The 22,882-nt window shown below is 50.4% G+C and overlaps 1 protein-coding gene across 1 annotated transcript in view; it reads left to right on the plus strand.

The window, feature by feature from the left end:
• VIPR2 (vasoactive intestinal peptide receptor 2) overlaps positions 1-22,882 on the plus strand; it is a 101,315-nt gene that overhangs the window by 23,253 nt on the left and 55,180 nt on the right. The window contains exons 3-4 of the mRNA XM_003941846.4: positions 4,380-4,487; positions 8,205-8,302. Coding sequence (XP_003941895.1) covers positions 4,380-4,487; positions 8,205-8,302 — 206 coding nt within the window. The remainder of the gene's footprint in view (positions 1-4,379; positions 4,488-8,204; positions 8,303-22,882) is intronic.

Raw genomic sequence — 22,882 nt, forward strand, 5'->3', positions numbered from 1 at the left:
TGAGCTTGGAGGTTCCAGGCAGCACGTCAGGGGCATGACCCTCAAAGGCCAAGGGTGACCCAGCCAGCAAACCTGAGCTCGGGGGCTTTGGTGATGCATTCTAAGCGCTAGTGGTGACACACCTTGCTGTGTTCTAATTAAGGTGAAACGTCCAAAGCAGACAGATTGCAGTCCTGTTTCAGCCAGGCTTGCCCACCAAGTCCAGGCTATCACTTTGGAGGAAGGGCTGCTGATTATCAGAGAAGGCTCCTTCTCCACCCCTCTGCCAGGTTTTGAAAGATGAAGATTGGGGTGATATGTGAAATAACTTCCTCATTTATATTGATTCATGGATATTTTGGATTATTTATATGGGACTTTTAAGCTGAAGAGCAATGACCCAGAGAAGTGGCTCCTCTGAGCTTCTGCCTCGGTGTGCAAACTGATGGGTATCATCGCTCTTTTCTCTTTTTGCTTCTTGATTGGTGAGACACATTTGCTGGATTTACATTGCATTTGTCTAACTCTGGCCCTAAACATTGCTGTCCAGTAGAATTTCCCATGGTAGTGGAAGTGCCGGTGTGATGGCTACCAGCCGTGTTCCAGTGTGGAGTTTAAATGTGTTGGTTGCAACTGAGAAACCAAACCTTTAACTGCATTTCATTTTAATTAGCTTTCATTTAAATGGCCACATGAGGCTAGTGGTTGCTACACAGAAAGTCCAGTTCTAGGGTTTTTTCTCTGCTTTTTACCAATTTATACCTCAGTTCGTTTTCTTTTATCTGCTGTTTTAGCTGAAATTTATGACGCGTTGTTGAATAATAACGGATTGCAAGTACCCAACCTGGCTCCTCAGTTGTACAATTGTGTTTAACCATGTCTAATAATATTTGCTCTTTCTTTCTCTTTCTTATTCCCTTCCCTCCCCTCTTCCTCCCTCCCTTCCTTCATTTCTCTCTCTTTCTTTCCTCTTATTTCTTTTATTTTCTTTTTTCTTTTTGTACTTAACAGAGACAGGAAGGAATAAGGGAAGAAAATAACAAACAAACAGCCAACCAATATTTTATTTAAGTCTGTGAGATGCCATGCAAATACTGAAGAGTAATGTACTTCCAGTTATGTAGTCACTTTCAGAATAGGTATAATATGATACTGTGAAAAATGTATGTTCTGTGGACCTGGGGTGGAGAATTCTATAAATATTCCCTGAGTTTACTTATTCCAGGTCTAAATTCAAATCATAGATGTCCCTATTAATTTTCTATCTGAGTGATCCATTGAATATTAACAATGCGATGTCAAAATCTCCCGCTATTATTGTGCAGGAGTCCAGATCTCTTTATAAGTCAGTAAGAACTTGTCTTATGTATCTGGGCACTCCTATATTGGGTACATATATATTTATGATCATTAACTCCTGTTGTTGCATGATCCTTTTACCGTTTTATGTCCTTCTTTGTTTCTTTTGGTCTTTGTTACTATTAAAGTCTATTTCGTCTGAGACAAAAGTTACAACTCCTATTTTTTTTTTCCTCTCCATTTAATTGGTAAATCTTCCTCCATCCCTTTATTTTGAGTCTTTGTGTGTCCTCGTGAGTTAGATCTGGATACAACGTACCAATAGATTTTAACTTTTTATTCCATTTGCTTGTCTGTGTCTTTAATTGGGGCATTTAATCCATTTAAATTTAAGATTAATGTTAATATTTGTGAGTTCAATATTGTAATTTAATACTAGCTGGCTATTTTGCCCATTAGTTGACGTAAATCCTTCATTATGGAGACACGCTTTACGTTTTGGTAAATTTTTGGGATGACTGATACTGGTTGTTCCTTTCTGTTTGTAGTGCTTCTTTCAGAAGGTCTTGCAAAGAAGGCCTAGTGGTGATAAAATCTCTGAGTGCTTGTTTGTTGGTGAAAATTTTTATTTTTCCTTCATTTATGAAGCTTAGTTTGGCTGGATATGAGATTCTGGGTTGAAAATTCTTTTCTTTGAGGATATTGAATATTGAGCCCCACTCTCTTCTAGATTGCAGGGTTTCTGCTGCGAGGTCTGCTGTAAGTCTGATCGGCTTCCCTTTATGGGTAACCTGACCTTTCTCTCTAGCTGCCCTCAGAATTTTCTCCTTTATTTCAACCCTAGTGAATCTAGTGATTATGTGTCTTGGAGTTGCTCTACTTGAGGAATATCTTTGTGGTGTTCTCTGTATTACCTGGAGTTGAGTATTGTCCTGCCTTACTAGGTTAGGAAAGTTTTCCTGAATAATATCCTGAAGAATATTTTCCAACTTGGATTAATTCTCTTCAAGACATTCAGGTACACCTATCAGTTGTAAATTAGGTCTTTTCACATAGTTCCATATTTCTTGGAGACTTTGCTCATTCCTTTTTACTCTTTCTTCTCGAATCTTGTCTTCTCGTTTCATTTCATTAAGTAGGTCTTCAACCTCTGATATCCTTTCTTCTGCTTGATCAATTCGACTGTTAAAACCTGTGCATACTTTGCAAAGTTCTCATATTGTATTCTTCAGTTCCATTAATTCACTTATTTTTGTTTCTAAATTGTCTATTCTCATTAGCATTTCATCAAACCTTTTTTCAAAGTTCTTAGTTTCTTTACATTGGGTTAGAACATGTTCTTTTAGCTCACAAAAGTTCCTTATTATCCATCTTCTGAAGCCTAAATCTGTTAATGGAGTGCACTCGTTCTCCTGACCTTCTCCACTTCAGCCTCCTGAGAAGCTGGAACTGCAGGCCTGCACTGCTACCTCCAGCTAATTTTAAAATATTTTCTGTAGAGACAGAGTCTTGCTGTGTTGTCCAGGCTGGTCTCAAAGTCTTGGGCTCAAGGGATCCTCCTGCCTTGACCTGCCAAAGTGTTGGGATTACAAATATGAGTCACCACACCCAGCCTATTATTTTAAAATAACAATATTATATAATTGTTACTATCGTCAAGGCAGAAATTTGTCATTTTGTGGTGAAGAGTTGAACCTTCAAAATAACCAGCCACAAAACTGTCAGAGCTTGCTGTTTTATAGGAGAGGCACAAAACTTTGCTGATCATGTGCAGAGTCTTCACTGGAGGCCTAGACATCTTCACTTTCCTCTCCACCTTGTTCACTCTCTGCTGGGAACTCTATCCTGATACCTCTCCACCACCTCCCCTATACACCAGCATTAGAGGTGCTTGGTTTACGAGCTTAGCACTTAAATCACTCTACAACTTAGACTCTAAGCACCCTTACATGGGGGCTCATGCCTGGTGAGCCCAAGGCACATCTGGAGTTTCTAGTGATGCCTTTAAAATGTTCACTTGTTTTGAACATTCTAAAAGAAAACCAACATTTTCTTTAAATATGTTAACATTAATGTAATATAAATTTATGGATCTATTAAATATTCATATGTAATTTTATTTTATAATAAATATATTTTCACTTTTATTGAAAGTACTTAGAAAGTATTTTCATCTGCAAAACTTATCTCGTGCCCAGCTTTTCAGAGATGTTTCTGTATTCTTGAAAGTAAAACACTTCTGTGTTCACACCAAAGCTCTGTGTTCTCCGTGAGTGTATTCCTGCAGTTATTGCACAAGTCTGGGTGGCATGTGTCTGAGAGTTTGTCTGTTGGTTTTTACCTAGGCTAGCACATTGCTTTTCCAATATTGAGGTGTAAGTAAAAGATAAAATTTTAAAGGTCTCAAATATAGTATAAATACCATGGACATGTAAGAAAAAGTCCTGGGTTTAAACGGATTCTGTTGTTGTTGTGCAATAGCGCAATATTGGAAAATTATTAAATGCTTCGAAACTTAGTGCTTTGCATCTGGAAGATAATGCAATATTTTTATGACTTACCTTCACCAAGTGGTTAAGACCAAATACGAGGTCTAAAAATGTTTAAGCTATGCATTATGCAAATTATTTGATAACTCCATTAAGGTAACCTAAGATTTTGTTGCTAATAAGGCATCTTGAGAGGACCAAACTCTTACCAAATACTTCAGTTTGCAAATAATCAGTGATGTCAGATTCCCCAGAAGCACAACCATACTTTCCCCGGGAGTATTCCTCCCCCACTGGCCCAAGTCTCCAAGACTTACGCTAATACCCAGTGGTGCCCATTTCATCACACTGGGAAATGCTGATCACAAGAAATATTAAAAATTCAGAAAGTACATAGTATAGATTGAATTACTCAAATGCTTTCTGTCACCATGTGATTATTCCTCCAAAGCTAATTGAGATGAATCCACAAGCTAACTATAGTCTCAATAATTGTGTTGGTGTGTGTTTCACAGCAAAGGAGTTTGTGAGGCAGTTATCTCAGTAATGGCTTTCCATTTGTGACACTTCTGTCACCTTGCGCCTGCCTCATTCTGCTTCTCTCCTTTCCAGCCTGCAGTGGCGTCTGGGACAACATCACTTGCTGGCGGCCTGCCAATGTGGGAGAGACAGTCACGGTGCCCTGCCCAAAAGTCTTCAGCAATTTTTACAGCAAAGCAGGTACTGTCTGTGGGTTGAGTTCCTTCGCTCTCCCAGGTTGTTTGCGTCTGAGCGTCCATTTTTTCCATCCAAGAAGCAGGAACATCATTTTCCTTCAGGCCACTCCTGCTACTCTGGGGGTCAGGGAACAGCTGTGGCACATTGGGGTGAGTGCCCGTCTTAGGGAGCAGGAGGGCATTACCTACCTTCAGCCAAACCCCAGAGAGCAGGGCAACTGCAGGGAAAGAACCAGGGGACACAGGAGCCAAATGGAAACCAAAGCATGAAAAAGGGCGTGAGAGGGGAGGGAAGGCAAGGGGGTTATAAAGGAAGCTCCCCTCCTCCTGCTGAGTTGGTCTGTGAACCCCAGAGAACATGCTCTGGAAGGTTCTGGGAAGTGGGAAAGTGTGGACCCAGAGCTTCCATGCTCAGGAGAGAGGCCCCAGGATGCACCTAGTTTACTGAACCCACTCCCCCGACATCCTTGTTGCCTCACAGGTTTGATGCTGCCTGGAATTTGCGGTTTCTCTGGGGTTCCAGTCTCCTTCTCTGTGTCCAGGGCATGCTCCATATGTGGTGCTGCAAATATCTCTTGGCTGAATCCTTGCAGAAGGTTTTGATTATTTTTGTGAGTGATTCAGATTTTCATAATGTGAAGAAATCTATTTAGAAAAATAGAAAACATAAAAAACATCTGGAAACAGAAAGCCTAATATTTTGGAGTGCTGTGGAGAATTTGCTTTTATCTTGGACAGAGGTTAAAGGGTAAAGACGCTGGGAAGTAATAACGTTGAAGTGTTAAAGCAAAGTATTAGAACAGAGATTGGGGAAAGGAAAAGCAGATTCTGAAAGGAAGATTTTTTATTTCCTCACCCCAAGTTGCCAGCAGAGCAGTCTAAAGGTGGGGACCATGCTTGTGTCAGCATCATTGGCCACCCCCAAGTTAGAACCTATGTCACTTTAGAGGACCTGACCTTGAAGAACTGCCCCTCCGGTCAGTAGCATTTCTACTGATCAGCTTGGGCTACATCCATTCTCCCAGAGATCTGGAGTGAATTGGCATGAACTCCAGCTTTTCCTAGTCAATGGCGTGGTTCTGAGGCTTCCAGAAAGCACCCAGCAGCCTGGTGGTTTCCACATTGGCAAACACCAGAATGCAAACTCCTGCCCTGCAGAGTGAGCACCTGGGATGCAAGCCGTCTCCCAACCCGAGCTAGACTTTATCCCTCTCCCACCTGGGCTGGACTTCACCGCTGGTGCTTGGGGAAAGCTGTGAGGATTAGGTGCTTCTGGCATTTCCTGTCCCCATCCCCTCCAGGAGGCAATGAGCCAACTGTCTGCATAGAGGGGAACAAAGGAAGCAGAGAGCTGGGCGAGAGGCAAGAGGACTCACCACGGGGTGACAGCCTTCCATGAGCAGCTCCTGCTCATGCCCCTTGCTCAGCGCCCGGGAGGCAGCTCTGACAGCTGTTTGCTGGCTTTTCTCCCTTGACTTGCTCTCCATGTTTCCAGTTGCTCCTGGTGCCCACCTGCCAGTTCTGCATGGTGCTATTGTAGCCAGACCCAGGGCAGCAGCTCAGCCCCCTCTAGCACAGATGTAGGTCCAGGTGCAGTTCTGAGTCTTTAAAGGGGCATCAGCGCAGCCCTGAGTGGCGGATGATGTAGGCTCATGGGGCTTGGAATAGTCGCTGAGAAGCACTGAAGCCCTAAGGGAGGCCTTCAGGTATTCTTTGTCTGGCAAGTGGGCAAGAGTGTGGCGCCCGCGCCCCCCCCCCGCCCCCACCAACCTTTCTTTGCATCTTCCTGGCCTCTCTGTACCTGGAGCGCCTCTCTGCCCCTCCCGGGCATCTCTGCACCTCCCTGATCTCTCTGTAGGTTGCCATCTCAGGCATTTCATATCCTTCTACATCTGCCCCAAGTGTCTCAGGAGTGAGAAGTCAGAAAGGATGAAGAACCTGTGAGAGAATCTGTACTTCATAGAATGACTTACTGGCTTAGTTTTCTGAGTTTTATTTAAGCATCTTCTTTGGATTGGTCAACACTGATGTCCTGTAGGAAGGAAAAGGGGCTGCACCTTGCAGAGGATGAGTGACAGGCTTAGCTCCCACCCGAGTCCTGGCTCCAGGCTCAGGAGAGGACCTGCAGGTGCCCTGCTCAGTTGAGAGCCAGGCTGTTGGGTGTGGCACTTGGCCCGTAGCTCACCAGCAGTGTGACTTTGGGCAAGTGGCACAACTTCCCTCGGCCTCGGCCATCTGTCTCTGAGGTTAATTAGAGAGCTGCCTCCTGTGGTTGTCGGGATTAGCTGCGCTGTTGCAAGCACAGAGCCCAGCGTTCCTGAGAGCTCGGTGAGTCATAGCTGCCACTACCGTGTGACTACCATCATTATAACAACCATTACGAGTGCTGTTCCTGAGTCTGCTGTGAGCACATCATTTGTGTTTGTGGGCCTGTCTCCTTGTCCATAAATCAGGGCAGTGGGACCAGACCTCTAGGAGTATTGCCCCCTTCAGGGCTCTGTTTTGCCTCCACCGTGTATGGGGGTCTCTGCAGCTAAGCAGCCCCCAGAACCCCATGGAGCTCACTGTGTAAGGTGTGGGTCTTGTAGTCAGAGCCCTTAGTTGGTGACAGTGTCGGGGTGCCAATGGGTAGGACCAGCCCTGGGACCTTGCTGAGACCAGCCTCCCACCCACTCCTCCCTGGTAGAGTCAGGGCCTGGCCGGGCCCTCTCTCTGCCTCTTGCCACTACATGACAAGAATTGCACATGCATCCCACTCAGACTACTAAGTCCTCAAAGCCTGTTTTCCTCTTCGGTAAAATGGGAACAGCAATGCCCACCAAGTCTGTCTTGCAAGGTTGTCTTGAAATTAAAAAGTCATGAGAGTGAATATATTGGCTAACTCCAAAGCCCCAGGCCCTTCCAGTCCCCCAGGCAGGGAGACAGGTGCCCCACTCTGGCCACACCAGGCTCAGGGGTGCATGGAGGGGTCCGGCCTCGTGGGCCCTGTGGTGGGGTGATCCTGAGGCCATGCAGCCATGCTCGGGGCAAGGCTGGCATGGGGTTCAGTGCCTGGTTTCATTCTTATGCCTTGGACACCCTTGAGAGCTTTATCACTGTTCTGTGTAGCCCCATCTGCTAAGGACACACACAAATAAAAAGAACATTGAATTTCTGAGCTTACATATGATTTTAGTTCCTTAGGAGAAAACGATGAGATTGCAAGGGCATCATTTCCTTGGTTTCATGTGATTAAACTCTCATTCCTCCACCCTTTCTTCCAATACCAGTGGCCAAGTGGAGCCTGCCCTACTGGGTCAGGGTTGGTGGTGAGGGCCTAGCGGGGAGGAGGGAGGGTGCTGTCAGGACCCAGGGCAGGTGAGGCGCCTGGCTCCAGGATGGTCAGTGCTTGGCTGCAAATATCACTTATGGTGGCAGAACGTAAGAATCTATTAAGAATTTTCATTCTGACCCAAAAGAGCTGCACTTCCAGCTGTGGTAGTGATGATTTATGACACAGTGCATTCTCTCACATCTCAGGCCCCCGAGACCTGGCCTGCTGGTCAGGTCACATGGACGAGGAGGCCAAGGAAGATTTTTTGAGGGGCAGCCTTGTCTCCTAGCTGACCCCTGGGCTTGGGAAGCATTTTAAGACAGCACAGGCTCAGCACAGACCAAATGGTGCCTTCTAAGGCCAGTTTTCATGGACTTGCAGATAAAATATCTGAACTTCACTTTCCAGGAAACATAAGCAAAAACTGTACGAGTGATGGGTGGTCGGAGACTTTCCCGGATTTCATAGATGCCTGTGGCTACAGCGACCCGGAGGATGAGGGCAAGGTAGGCTCCCGTGTGGTGCTGTGGCGGTCGGGTTCCGTGTCCTCACACTACAGCAGCAGCCCCTCCCGCCTGGCAAGAATTATTCAGATGTTTCCCCTAAGCCATCCTCTGAGTACCAACACTACTTCCATTTTCCAAATTAAGCAACGACCCTGTTTCCGTTCTGCTGTCAGCACTTGGAATTGTTGGGTTGTTCATCGTTTTGCAGGCAGGGAAAGGCAGGTTTTCTTGATCTGTTGTCTGCGTGTCTGGAAGATGGTGAAGAGAACCTGAGAGTGGTCCCACCTGCCTGAAAGTGACTGTTCAGATGGGTCCTGGAGAGCGCGTCCTTTCTGCATTTGGATTTCCTGTCCCGTTTAAGATTTTGCCACATTCTGGGACATCGAGCAGCCAGTGCCCTGGTTTCTTAGCCCTGAGCCCAGAGCAGGAGATGTGACCACAGCTAGGGTGTCTTTTCAAGCTGAGAGACCTGGTTTGTCCTCGGCTAAGAGGCATCTGGGGGCCGGAGGCCCAGAATGTGTTGGGGACACCCAATCAGGGCTGCACAAACTTGCCACAGTGTTCTGGGGCTCTCAGTATGATGTTCACTGTGAACCCTTCTGCAGGGCTGTGATCTTTCAGTAATGAGGATGTTTTTCCTGAATGTGGGATGTGTGGCCTTAAGCTCTGCTCCTGTCCATCAGCAAACTTCCCCAGCCCCGCCTCAGGCGGCTGCTCCTCCTGAGGGTTCACTCCGCTGCAACGTCCACCTGTGGTTTGTTTTATCACCAGACAGACCGCCGTCCTCCCCTGCAGCCCTGGCAGCACCGTGTGGGTGGCGGGCGCCATACCAACCTGCAGCCAGAGGTGTGTGCAGAGCGTGGCCCCTGCACAGGGCAAGACAGGGGCCAGGGATGTGTTGGAGGCTGCTCTAAGGAGCCCTGGAAAGTATCGCACTCCCCACATGCAGATGTTCTACAAGCCCACAGAATTCCCAGCAAAACCATCAGCTCCTGGCTGAATCACCTCCTGCCCTGCCCCTGCTCCGCCTGCCCCTCCTGGAGGTGTGGCTTCTGCCCTCTGGGTCCCCAGGGGACAGCGATGCTGCCTGGCTGCCTCTTGGGGGCATGAGCCTGACTTCTGTCTCACAGAGGCTTCCTTTGCTCACTTCTCTAAGACTCACAACTCTAAGCCAACTCTTTCTCCACCAGATTATTAAATCCTAGGAAAGGCAGTGAGTAGTGCTGGCTTCAGTAGCACGTATACTAAAATTGGACCTAAGTAGCCAATATCCCAACAATTGAAAGATAAAACTCCTAACCCATGGAATATTAGTTCGTTTTCACACTGCTGATAAAGATGTACACAAGACTGAGTAAGTTATAAAGAAAAAGAGGTTTGATAGACTCACAGTTCCAAGTGGCTAGAGAGGCCTCATAATTATGGCAGAAGGTAAAAGGCACGTCTTATGTGGCAGCAGACAAGAGAGAGAATGAGAGCCAAGCAAAAAGGGAAACTCCTTATCAAACCATCAGATCTCATGAGACTTATTCACTACCTTGAGAACAGTATGGGGAACCGCCTCATGACTCAGTGATCTCCTACTGGACCCTCCCACCACACATCAGAATTATGGGAGCTACAATTCAGGATGAGATTTGGGTAAGGACATAGGCAAACCATATCATGTAGCCGGTGGATAAGGGTGGTGGTAGCGGTGGCTGACATTGGCAGGTGTTACTGTGAGCCTGCTGTCATCACGTTACTTCAGTTAGGCTTGAAAAGAACCCACTGCATAAATGGAGAAGCTGAGGCTTAGGGGAGTGGTGAGGTGTGCTCCCCACTCAAGAGCAGTCACAGCCAGGGCCCCGTCGGTCTGATTCCCATGCAGTCTGCTTGTTGCCATCTGGTTGGGGTAGCTCCTGGCCCCACTGCCTTCCCTGCATGGGTTGAAGGCACTTGCAGGAGCTGCCTGGCTGGGACTACATTGACCTGCGGACTGTCTAAGATGCGCTCTCCCCCGTAGCATCCAGTTGAGTTGAGAGAAGACTGAGTTGAATGTTGGGGTCCCAGCTCTGTCACGCATGGAGCCCTTGAGGAAGGCCCTTCTCTGGGAGGGTCCCCAGGTGCATAGCTGCACCAGCCCAGCCAGGAAGAAGGGGAACACTGTGGCCTCTGTCATTACACACCATGGCTGACAACTGGCTGTGGTGTGTGAAATCACAGCAGTGACAATCCCGTCTGCCCCAGGCTTCCATAGGAAAGGGAGCGGCCAGGCGTCTCGGACACTTCTATAGCCTGGGTGGGATTCCAAGGTCCAGGTGGGATCCCAGGTGAGTTGAGGGCACCAACTCTCAGTCTTCATCTTCATCTGCACCTGGCCAGCAGCCATGTCTGGGAGACATTAGGACAGAGTGCTGGTGAAGAGCAGAGACCAAGACCCCCAGCAGCGTCGCCCCGAGCCCCGTATGAGCAGGCTCCTTCAGAAGGCCCGGGCCTGATGCTCCTTCATTTATTCTCCCTTCTTTATTCACTCCATGAATAAGCATTCCCTGGGAACCGCTATTCTGAGCCCTGGCCTGGCTTATAAAGAGTGACGTGGATCTCGGAGGCAGTGACAGCCACCACCTACTCTGGCAATGTCAGCTCACAGAAGTCATGCAAAAGCTCCTCATCTCCTGTCTCGCCCTGGCACACTCTGGGAGGCATCCCAGGGACCCGTGGAAAGCTCTTCCGGGTCTGCTGGTCCTTCAGAAAGGCCTGCAACCAAATCCTGCCTGCATGAGCTGTTATCCCCTCAGGCCTTGCTGTTTAGTCTAAAGAATTATTTTTCTTGTTAATTAAACATTTTAGAGATTCTGCGAATATTATGAATGCATATTCACTGCTAAGGGATTAGAAAGTCTAAATATTTTAAAGTGAGAAAGCAAAGAAAAGGAGGCACAAAACCAAAATGAATAATTTTTCTTCCTGTTGCAGTTTCTGCTCTTTGAATACTTTGAATACTTGGTTGGTTTAGGGACTCGTTTCCAAGATGAAGCGATAGCACATAGCGCAGGGCGTTCCAGAGGCTGCAAGCGCCAGGACAGGTCCTAGGCAGCCACAGGACGGCCACGCACTGCCCAGGGCCGGGTCGGCCCATCGGTGAACACAGAGTTGCCTGGGAGCCAAGCCCAACGGGTTTCTCCTGCCTGGAGCTTCATCCCGTCAGTGCCCACTTGCTTCCCAGATTCACACTTTTAGTTGTGTTTCCTGCTTGCACAGAGCCAAAGTCTGCAATAATTATTGTTCATTGTTTTCAAAATTAATTAAATTCAAGAAAAAATTTAGTCTCCACAAAAGCTACAGACTTGGCTATGTGTGTGAGGGAATCAGCAGAAATGTGGGTGTGGGAGCCCCTGGGAGGATAAGGGCTCTGAGGACCAGAGGGCCCTGGGGCCGCCCTGGATGCTGCTGAGCAGCTGCCTCCCATCCAGACCTGGAGCCCGAGGGGCCGCACAGGCCATGGTCTGGGCCTCTGTTTGGGGTCTCACCTGCCGCGGGCAGACCCTGAAGCAGGTGTGCTGACCAGGGTTCAGCCTCTCCATCTGAGGCCTTCCTGTCTATGTCTCCTCCTGCCAAGACCGGCTTTTAAGCCTGGGGGAAGAACATTTCCATTTTAGGCCTTGAGTCTTCACTGAGTAAAGGGTTCCATCCCACAGTGTACCAAGGGGCGGCAGCTGCGGCCCTCGCACTCCGTAGCTGCTCCTCTCCCCTTTCCCAGCCGTGTTCCCTGTAAGCCATGGTTCTCGAGCAACACCACCACCAGATTGAGGGCTCAGGATCACCAAACGTGGGGGGTTCCCCGAGCCATGTGCTGGGGCCCAACCACCCTGCCCTGCCCTTCACCCCATCACACCCCTCTTTGCTGATAGGTGGGGCTGGGGTTCCCATTGCGTGGAATACAGAACAAGAACCACCAAAGGCAACAGAACAGCTCAGGCAGAGGATGGGAGCTGCAGCAACCAGGCTGGTGTGAGGCTGGGGATTCTGCTAGCCCAGGCAGGGCTCAGGCTTCCAAGAGGCCACGAGAACCCCTGGGACTTGGACTCGCAGGCTCTGGCCCAGTGGGTCTGTGTGGGGCCTGAGACCCACCCTGCCTTTCGAGCATGTTTCTGGCTGATGCCAGTCAGAGTCAGAGCCTGGAGTCCTGAGATGAGAGTCTAGAATTCTTGGCCTCAGCAGTCTAGGCCTGAGAATCCGCCCAGCCGTCATTCACCGATGGCTGAGCGACTTCGCACAAAGCCCTGTGCCCACCCTGTCCTGCTCCTGGGATCAGGCCTAGAAATCTCTGCCTGTGCATCTGGAATAGCTAGAATTGCTTCTCAGCTTCTGAAAGGTGCCTCTTCAAGCCTGGGTTTCTTGAAACAGGGAAGCATACTTTGTATTAAAAACCCAAGGGAGTGGGAATTCTCCTTCGTGATTTGGATTTCATCTCGAGCACTGCCGAAAGAGTGCGGAGTGGGGGGCTCCCTGTTGAGTCAGGGGCAGGCAGGGCTAAGGCAGTTGAATCTCTAAGACCCTGGGCTCTCGCAGCCCCTGCCATTGCTTCTGCAGCGGAGGTGGCTGGGGCAGAGTGCGGGGTCCCCAGGAGTGGCCCCAGCAGCACGCCATGGTGGGCACGCAAGGCAGCGGCTCTCTTAAGTCTTTTGTGTTACATACTTGTTAACTCCGTTCTTAAATAAAGAACACTTCTGCTAAATTTAGCCAAGAGAACTGTTTGGCATTTCAGCCTTCCCATGCTTCAAGTGTACACATTTCTTCCGTGTGACGGCACATCCCTAAAAATAAGCCTGTGCCCTCCTCCGACACTCAGACCACTGTGGTGACTTGTTCCCACTGACAACAAACTTCACTCCCCAGGCTCCCATCCCTGACGACAAAGATCACAGCAGCTGGCCCTGCAGGCACCTCTGTGGGAAGCACCATCTGATCATCCCGCCAACCCTCCAGCAGCCCCACGAGAACACGAGCCTCCCAGGGTACCAGGAGGAGTCTGGCAGAGACCCCCAGAGCAGCCTGCCCCAAATCGCCTCTGAGAGGAGGAGCGTTTCAGAAGGAAGCTTCCCCTCATGGTCCTCAGGCTCAGCAGGTGCCAAGCTGGGGACCAGCCACGGGGTTGTGGGCTCGTTGAGTGACGAGAATAGGGACAGCAAGGCAGCCCCAGACAGGGTGGGCTCGGCCGTGAACACGGTACCACAGAAGCATCCACAGGTGGGTCAAGATGAGAGCTGGACCTGCGGCTGCTGCAGAGCCCACAAGACTGACCTCAGGCAGGGGCAGAGATCATTTGGCAGTCACCTGGCACAACCAGACAGGATTATGAGCACATTTCTGCTGTTCAGTTTTAACTGAACCTGTGCAAGTGATGCTTAATACTTTCCAAACAAATGGATGTGTCTTTTCCTGGCCAAAGGAGATATAGGACCAGGGAGGGAGGTTAGGAAGGAGATGCATGGAAACCCTGGTGTCCAGGGACGGCGACTGGGTCTCCAGTTTCTTTAAGTTCCAAAGGAATCCACTAGGGAAGATTCTCCTAAAGGGAGGGAGATGAAGGCGAAGAAATTAAAGGTCCACATGGTCAGAAAGATGGAAGGATGGAGGAGCACACCGGCATCATATCCGGCACGGGACGGGGAACCCCAGAGAAACAGCAGCACCGGGGCCATGACGGCACCCCAGGCGCTTCTGGTCATGGAGCTGGCCAATGCCAGAGGAGGGGAGGTGCATGCCTGGCACAGGATGAACCATCCGAGGCAGGGGGTCTGCACACCAGGCTCTGCATGAAGGAGTGTGTGGCTGGGGCACATGGAGATGGGGCCTGTCTTTGGGCTTGGGCAGCCTTGGGCAGGACCCCCGCAGTTATGCTCTGGGGAATGGTCCAGCCTACCTGCTGCTCCCCTTAAGGGGAGGCCTGTATGTGGGCAGATGTTCAGCTTGGGCACCCAGCAGGTGGCTCTTGGGCCCCACAGACGAGCGGGACAGGGGCACTGGATCTGAAAAGTCTGCGCCCTGCAGCTGTTGCCAAGAGCCTCCCAATGCTCACCGGACACTGCACCGGCCCCCAGGATGCACACACAAGCACACATTCCGGGACAAAGAAAGTGTGGAAACCCAAAATTTGGGGTACTAGGGAGGTCTGTTAAAGACTTAAAAAAGAGAGAGAAGAAAGTTTTGAAGGGATTCACCTACTGCCTGTCAGGCTGGCACCACCTGTCACGTCAGAGTGATTTGCAACCCGAACAGGAGCAGGGGGCTCGTGGAGACCACCGTGGGGGGCATAGTGGCTGCGGGGGCAGAACAGCAGGGCCTTGAGCCTGGGGCTCCCAGTAACACTCATGTTCTCTCTCTCAAAAGCCCTCTTGCTCTATTTTCTGCTGTTTCAAAATATTTACAAAAATCAACTTTTAAGTACTAAAAAACCACTTAAATCTATACCATGTTTGCCTTTGAGCCACGGACTTTGTCAGGTCACTGAGGAAACAGCTGTCACATTCTCTCTCCACTGTATCTTTCCTAAAAGCTGTTTTGAAGTTAGTTGTGAGAACAAGGCCAGGTTCCCTGATTGTGAGCCCTGTCAGCGGCTGTGAGCGTTGCCCGCCCCTCACATTGGGTGTGTGTAGCACACAGTCATTTGAGGGTGTGTTGCACACACGCACCTCTTCACCCCTTAAATGTTAGGGGAATCCCCTAGAAGCAGGACTAGTCTCTTAAATCACTTCAGTAGTGTTATCAAATTTAGGAACAGTCCCACTTTCACTAATGCTGTCATCTGATACGCTGTCTAGGGTCCTATCTCCAGGCCAGGATGACACGCTGGGTGTGGTTGTGGCGGCTCTCCACTTTAACCTGGAGCACTCTCCAGCCCCGCTCCATCTTTGCGGCCATGATGCCCTCACAGGTTCCAGCCCTCTCATTTCATGAAGCAGCTTTGCTGGGGTCTTTCTGATCTGTCTGACGTCTTCTTGGGATTAGGTTCAGGAGAGCTGCAGGCACATGTTTCAGAGCAAAGTACGAATATTTGGTAGCAAAGCAACGGCCCCCAATTCCAAGGCCAGTTGCCTTCTTTAATCCCAAACTCTATGCGTGAACTAGGTCTCAATGGGACAAAAAGCTCCAAATGTCTCTGGCTGTTTCTGTACTTCAGAAATGTCATGTTTGGATTTTAAAGGAAAATCAGTTCTCCCTGTAACTTAGACACACCACAAAGGAAACATGTTGCTTAAACTAAGGTGTGTGGCTCGGCACGGAGTCACGGTGACTGTGGGCTGTCCGCCTAACAGCCCTGTGCGCACAGGATCTTCCTCCTCAAAATGTCACCACCAGAACCGGATGCCACCCCGTGAAGAAGCTGCGAAATCACACTGCAATTATCACTGCAGGCTCAGCGTTCACGTGTCCTCACTTAGGGTAACAGCGGAGCACTCTTCCTTCCCTGGGAAACCAGCCCTTATTCAGGAGGAACAGGACACCACTCTTCTCCCAAGGATGTCTCTGCTTCTCCTCCAGGAGTGCACACGGCTGCACCGGGGACTCCCAGCAGCTCCAGCTCCTGAGAGCCAGCCATGTCCAGTGGGTCAGAGGTTCCAAGGGCTCCTAAGGGCTGAGCTCAGCTGATGGCCAATGTCAGAAGCAGCCACGGGCACAACTCTCTGTGATCCTCGGGCACTCTCTGGCCTGTGTCTAATGATGTCCCCACTCCTCAGGCAGAAAGATACGAGGGGCGAGTTCCCACATGCTCATAGGAGACCCCGATGGCCTCTTCCTCTGCTGAGTCTGGAAGTGAAGCCACAGTTTCCACATCCCAGATGGCAGCCGCGAGGCCCTGGCTCCCCTGGGCGTGGAGCGGAGGGGAGGAGCCTCCCCTGTGAAGAACGAGACCAGGCCTGCAGTGAGAGAAACCATCCCACCCTCTGCAGCTCTCCTCTTGAGGCCTCTTAAATGATTTGGAAATCATTCCCCTAAAAATCGAGCCTTTCCTTAAGAGGTCAAGGCAGGCTTTCCCGTCACAGATATGAGCATGATTCCCCTCCTACCCTTCACCTTCCTGCTCCCTTTCCATCACCCAGACCTGACCACCTGCCCTGAAAGGGACAGCAACCAGCACCAGGGCGTGCATCAGCACCAGGCATGTGATGGCCACTGTCCAGGAGACCCAGGGATGCTTTAGGACCTCTCCCTTCTCCAGACCCACTCCAGACCCACTCCTGATTCCAGACACTGTGGGATCTCCCACATCCAGACCCAGGGACACTGCAGGCTGTCCCCTCTCCAGACCCAGAGATGCTGCAGGATCTCCCCTCTTCAGACTTGGGGATGCCGTGGGCTCTTCCCTCTCCAGATCAGGCCCCTTGGGCTGGATTGCAGCCATCTAGCCTGAGAGAACCTGCCTGTTGTGAGTGGAACACCTCCTTATTCCCATCTCGGATCCTGAGCCCCCTGTCTGCACTGGCACACTCCAGGGGAGCCTTTGGCCCAGGGAATTGGTTATTTTTGTGAGAAATAAGACTTTAAAAATCTCCCCGAATGAGGTAGAGAGGCTCCTCACTTCCAGCAAGACTTTCCCAAGACCATGTCAGCCCCGACCGAGACGCCACTACATGAGGTCGATGCCCATGGGGTGGCCCAGGGGCTCCTCACTGCAGCAGAGCCAGGGTCTATAGTGGGACTGAGCCCCAGCCACATCCACCAGCACCCTCAAACATCAGCAAGGAGCCACAGTGCCTGGTGTGACTTCTGCTAACGGGCACTTCTTAAATCACGGTTGGTCTGAGTTTCCCGCTTCCCTCAAGGTTGACCTCTGAGAAGACTGACAAGACAAGCCTCCTGTGTTGACGTTTTCAGTCTCAACGTAAGGAAAAGTAAATGTGCACACAAAGCTGTCAAAGTCTATAGTGTTTTTAGATATAAATAAAATTACGTTTGCCTCTCGCCTTCCTCCAGTAACTGCCAGTGTCTTGAAGAAACATGTTCTGCTCCCACCATCAGGACTGTGCTTCTCAGCTTGGGAGCAGCATCTCTGCTGCTTGGACAGGTTTTCCAAGTGGACAGCACCAACGTGGACGTGGATGGCTGTTCCACCTGCCTTGACTCCCCCGGGCTACCCGCTCTCCCCGGAGAGGCTGCAGCATACTCTCATGCTTGTGTGGGTGACAAGTCACAGCCTGTGCTCCCAACGTCTAGGTCTTGCGAACAGAAGGGAGGCAGCTCTTGGTGGCAGCCCCATGCCACTGCCCAGCCCGTGAGATGCCCAGGTCCCAGGACTCCAAGACACTGAGCCACAGGCCTTCCAAGCAGAAAGCCACATTGCAAACACCGAACACGTCCCTCTGGCAGACACGAAAATCCCGGTGAAAACAGCCTCCTGCCAAAAAGAATCCTGAAATTGCTCATGGAAGGAGGTTATTTTGGTGATTTGGTTCAAGTTATTTTGATACCGGAGGCTGTGCAATCTGGAATGAGTCAAGGCTCTTCGGTTTAAAATAGGAAAGGAAATGAATATTTGAAGGTAAATATCTCAAAGGGCAGTGACAGACCAGAACCCAGAAACCCTCCTCACCCTGTCATCTTGAGGAGGAAATCCCAGAGGAGAGGGTACATAGGGTACGCAGTTCACCGTCTCCTCCCTCTGACCTCAGATTGGAACATGGTGGCTGGGCCTGTCTGGAGGGGACAGGTTAAGATCTGCTCCTGTTGCGCCAGCGCTCTCAGCTTCGTGAGCGTCAGATTCGCCGATTTCACTCTGGGCCCCGGCCATTCACTGCTGCGTCCTTTTGCTTAAAACGGGCTCAGCCTGCAGCGTCCACAGCTCAGGCTGTGCAGGTGGGAAGACCTCGTGTCCGCATCTGACTCTGTCTTCACAGGAAAGCCCTGGGAGGTTCTCACCTCTGTTTTCTGAGAGACTAACTGCTGCCCAGGAGTGCAGTGGTGCCATCTCGGCTCACTGCAACCTCTGCTTCCCAGGTTCAAGTGATTCTCGTGCCTCAGCCTCCCAAGTAGCTAGGACTACAGATGTATGCCACCAGCACGGCCAACTTTTGTGTTTTTAGTAGAGACTCCTGGCCTCAGGTAATCCACCCACCTCAGCCTCCCAAAGTGCTGGGATTACAAATGTGATCCCCCGCCGTTGGCCCAGGTGGCTTCTCTAACTGCAGTTGCTCAGGCTCATGGAACAAGGACAGGGCCATATTTCACATCCCTTCCATTATAAAAATGCCTTTCATCATCATATCAAACCAAATAGCATAAATTATTGAGCATTCACGGAGCACCTGGCGCCATGCTGAACTCTGTATGGACCATCTCATTCACTCCCCCAGCAATCCCATGACCACGCTTTACCATATGGGGACACAGCTCAGAAGGGGCAGCCACAGACTCATCCGTGAGCAGGGGATTTGCACCAGCAGGTGACACATCAGCCCTTATCTTCTGTGTCGTGTGCAAAGCCCCCTGTTAACCTCACTTGTGTTGCTCCAGTTCCACCAACCACAATTTTGCTTCTGTGGAGCTCCTGGGATGAAGCGGATTCCCAGGTATCCAGGCTTTACCGGTTTGGTAAAATGGTCATAGGAGGGGGCCTCTGTGCATGTGTGCGTGGTTCCAGCATGTCTGTGCTGGGGTCACCAGGGATTGCGATGGCCATAGGAGGTGGTCTCTGCGTGTGGCCCCAGCGTGTCTGTGCTGGGGTCACCAGGGATTGCGATGGCCACAGGAGGTGGTCTCTGCGTGTGGCCCCAGCGTGTCTGTGCTGGGGTCACCAGGGATTGCGATGGCCACAGGAGGTGGTCTCTGCGTGTGGCCCCAGCGTGTCTGTGCTGGGGTCACTAGGGATTGCGATGGCCACAGGAGGTGGTCTCTGCGTGTGGCCCCAGCGTGTCTGTGCTGGGGTCACCAGGGATTGCGATGGCCACAGGAGGTGGTCTCTGCGTGTGGCCCCAGCGTGTGTGTGCTGGGGTCACCAGGGATTGCGATGGCCACAGGAGGTGGTCTCTGCGTGTGGCCCCAGCGTGTCTGTGCTGGGGTCACCAGGGATTGCGATGGCCACAGGAGGTGGTCTCTGCGTGTGGCCCCAGCGTGTCTGTGCTGGGTGTCTCCTTTGGGACCTGTCCCCTTTTGTGCACAGTAATTTCTCAAGTCCTGATTTGCTCTGCCTTTCTTTCCACGAGTAGCTTCTCCCTTCACCAGAGCAATCCTTGCTGATCACAGCGTCCTGTAGGTATGGAATGCCTTGCCCTCACAGAAATGCAGCCTCACACTGTCATCTGCTATGTAGTGTACAGCTAGTGAAGTATTCGTTGTTAGGGTCCCATGCACTTTTTGAGATAGTGGGACAGGGTTTTGCTGTTGTTGTTTTACAGATGGAGAACCCTGAGTTATAAAGCATATAAAAACTTGTCTCAGGTTTCCTTGCTGACAAAAATCACTCATAAGTATTGAACATCTATAATATGCTAATAATATTAGTTATTAATAATAATAGTTGTTATTAAGGGCTTACTGTGTTCTAAGCACTTTACATGAAATTCTAAATTTAATGCACAAGACTGCCAGATAGGACTATTCCCATTCCACAGGTGAAGAACTGAGGCCTGGAGGCACCAGGATTGTGCTCCCAGCAGTGTTTCCAGGTTGACAGGAGGAGCTGAATGGACTCCAGAGCTCACTGCTTTCACTCTGGGTACAGTCTGTCCCACTGTCATTGTGTGATTCCCTCTCCAGCTCCGACGGTAGCTTCTCCAAGAAATCCTATTCAGGTCAGGACTTAGTCCAACTTGGGAGGCACTGTCCTGTCCACTCGCTCACCATGATGTGAATAACTTGGTGGGACTGTCTTATCTCTTTGCAGGTGTCCAGCTGTGCTGCAGCAGGTGTGCAGGTGTATAGGCATGTTGTTGCAGGTGTGTGGGTGTGCTACAGCAGTTGTGTTGTATGCGGCTGTACAGATATGCTGCTGCAGGTGTGCAAGTGTACAGCTGTGCTGCAGCAGGTATGCAGGTATACAGCTCTACTGCAGTGCATGTGTGGAGGTACAGGTGTGCTGCAGCATGTGTGTGCTGTACAGGTGTGCTGCAGTGGGTGAGCAGGTGTACAGGTGTGCTGCAGTAGGTGTGCAGATGTACAGGTGTGCTGCACACGTGTGTAGTGTATGGGTGTGCTGCAGCAGGAGTACAGGTGTACAGATGTGCTGCACATGTGTGTGGTGTATGGTTGTGCTGCAGCAGGTGTGCATGTATACAAGAGTGCTGCAGTAGGTGTGTGGTATACAGATGTGTTGCAGCATGTGTGTGGTATGCAGCTGTGCTGCAGCAGATGTGCAGGTGTACAGGTGTGCTGCAGCGGGTGTTCCGATGTACAGGTGTGCTGAAGCATGTGTGTGGTATACAGCTGTGATGCAACAGGTGTACAGGTGTACAGCTGTGCTGCAGTGGGAGTGCAGGTATACAGGTGTGCTGCAGTAGATGTGTGGATGTACAGGTGTGCTGTGCTTGTGTGTGGTGTAGGGTTGTGCTGCAGCAGCAGGTGTACAGCTGTGCTGCAGCGGGTATGCAGGTGTACAGGTATGCCGCAGTGGGTGTGCAGATGTACAGGTATGCCGCAGTGGGTGTGCAGATGTACAGGTGTGCTGCACATGTGTGTGCTGTACGGATGTGCTGCAGTGGGTGTGCAGATGTACAGGTGTGCTGCAGCATGTGTGTGGTATATGGGTGTGCTGCAGTGGGTGTGCAAATGTACAGGTGTGATGCACATGTGTGTGGTGTATATGTGTTCTCCAGTTGAGTGTGCAGATGTGCTGCACATGTGTGTGCTGTATGGGTGTGTGCAGGAGGTGTGCAGGTGTACAGCTGTGCTGCAGTGGGAGTGTGGATGTACAGCTGTGATGCTGTAGATGCTGGCTCCTCTGTAGGTTCTGTCAGGATAGGGCAACAGTCAAGGCTGATGGATGCCGTGCTCTAGTAGGTAGAGGAAGGATGATTCTTGACTGTCAGAAGACTCTCAGGCTCATTGCTGGCTTCCCCTGAAAAAGACCCTCAGGCTCATCACAGGCTGTGCCTTCAGGGGTTTGGTGAGCACTGCCTGTGACCCCCAGCCAGCCACAGTCACCACCCAGTACTCGCTGTACCCTGGATTATGGGAGCAGCGGGAAGAGGATAAGAAGCACCCCCGCCTGAGTTTTGTTTGTTCAGCAATCTGTATCTCATTATCAGAATCCTGGCAGAGTGTGGCTTTCTTGACAAGGACGTGAGTTGTCACTAGACCATTTGAGGTGAAAGCTGATGTTTTATTCACAGAATCTGAAGACGAACTGGTGGTGTCACAACCAGGCTCCAAGACCCACTTTTCCCACTTCAGAGAAATGTGTCACTTTCATGTTTATTACATGGGTATCAGCTACTCACTGATGAGTTATGGCTTTGTGCCAGGCCATCGGGTGGGAAGTGAGCACTGTCAGCTGAGGGTCCTGGCCAAGGCACTCAGAGGCAAGCAGACCCATCAGGACCAGCTCCTGGGCATGACGCCTGGCCATGGAGAATCAGCGCAAATGCCACACCCAAGTGGTGTGTGTAAAGAGAAAGAGTGTCCCTCAAAAGAAACTTCACACTGACATGCCCCAGGTTGAGAGCTTCTCTCTCGCCTTCCTGTAGTCTCAGCAGAACCATGCCAGCTCCACCCTCAGCTCTTCCTGGGGACAGAATCTATGTGGCAGGTTTCAGCCATGCAGCCGTGGTACAAGATCCAGGCTGCCACAACCTTTGCTTTGGGAAGGCCTCTCCAGCGCACCTTGGATTCCATGATGCCACAGTGCTCAACATCAGTCAGAACAGGGCACCTTCCTACAACCCAGCTCAGCGTGGTCTGATTTTCATGGGACTCCACAGGTGAAACAAGTCAAGATCATGCCTGTGCTTTACCTTGCTGTTGGAAAAACAGTCGTCAGCCTTCCACCCCAGTGAACGCCAGAGCACACATTCTTAAGATGGAACCACCCCCAGGCCTCTTTACGTTTTCCACTAGACGTACCAGCTCCTGCTTTTCCAAGCTAAGTGACTCTTTAGAGCAGTTTTATGGTGACATAAGAATTAAGCAGAAAGTACGGGGGTTCTCATGCAGTCTGCACTGCCCAGTGCCTCTTATTACGTTTTGTTAATGTTGTACATTTGCTACAACTGATGGCTTTGGTATAATATGGACACCTTATTGTTAACTGAAGTCCCTGGTTTACTTGGGGTTCACTCCTGGTGCTTTGCATTCTGTGGTTTTGGACAAATGCCGAATGACAAGGACCCACCATCACAGCATCGCACAGGGAGGTCTCACGGCTCTGAAACTCCCCGGTGCTCTACCTCTTCATCCCTCCCTCCCCAGCCCCTGGCAACCACTGATCTTTGCCCTGGCTCCATAGCTCTACCTTCCCAGAATGTCATGGGCTGGAATCTGCAGCATGTGGCCTTTTCAGATGGAATCACCAGTTACTTCTAAAGAAAAAATATCTGAAACAAAAGAGTAGCTCTGGATTCTTGCTGTGCGAGGCTTCCTCCAGTGACACGGTGTCATGAGATT

The sequence above is a fragment of the Saimiri boliviensis genome, chromosome 10 (genome assembly GCF_048565385.1).
Source record: "Saimiri boliviensis isolate mSaiBol1 chromosome 10, mSaiBol1.pri, whole genome shotgun sequence".
Taxonomy (NCBI): domain Eukaryota; kingdom Metazoa; phylum Chordata; class Mammalia; order Primates; family Cebidae; genus Saimiri; species Saimiri boliviensis.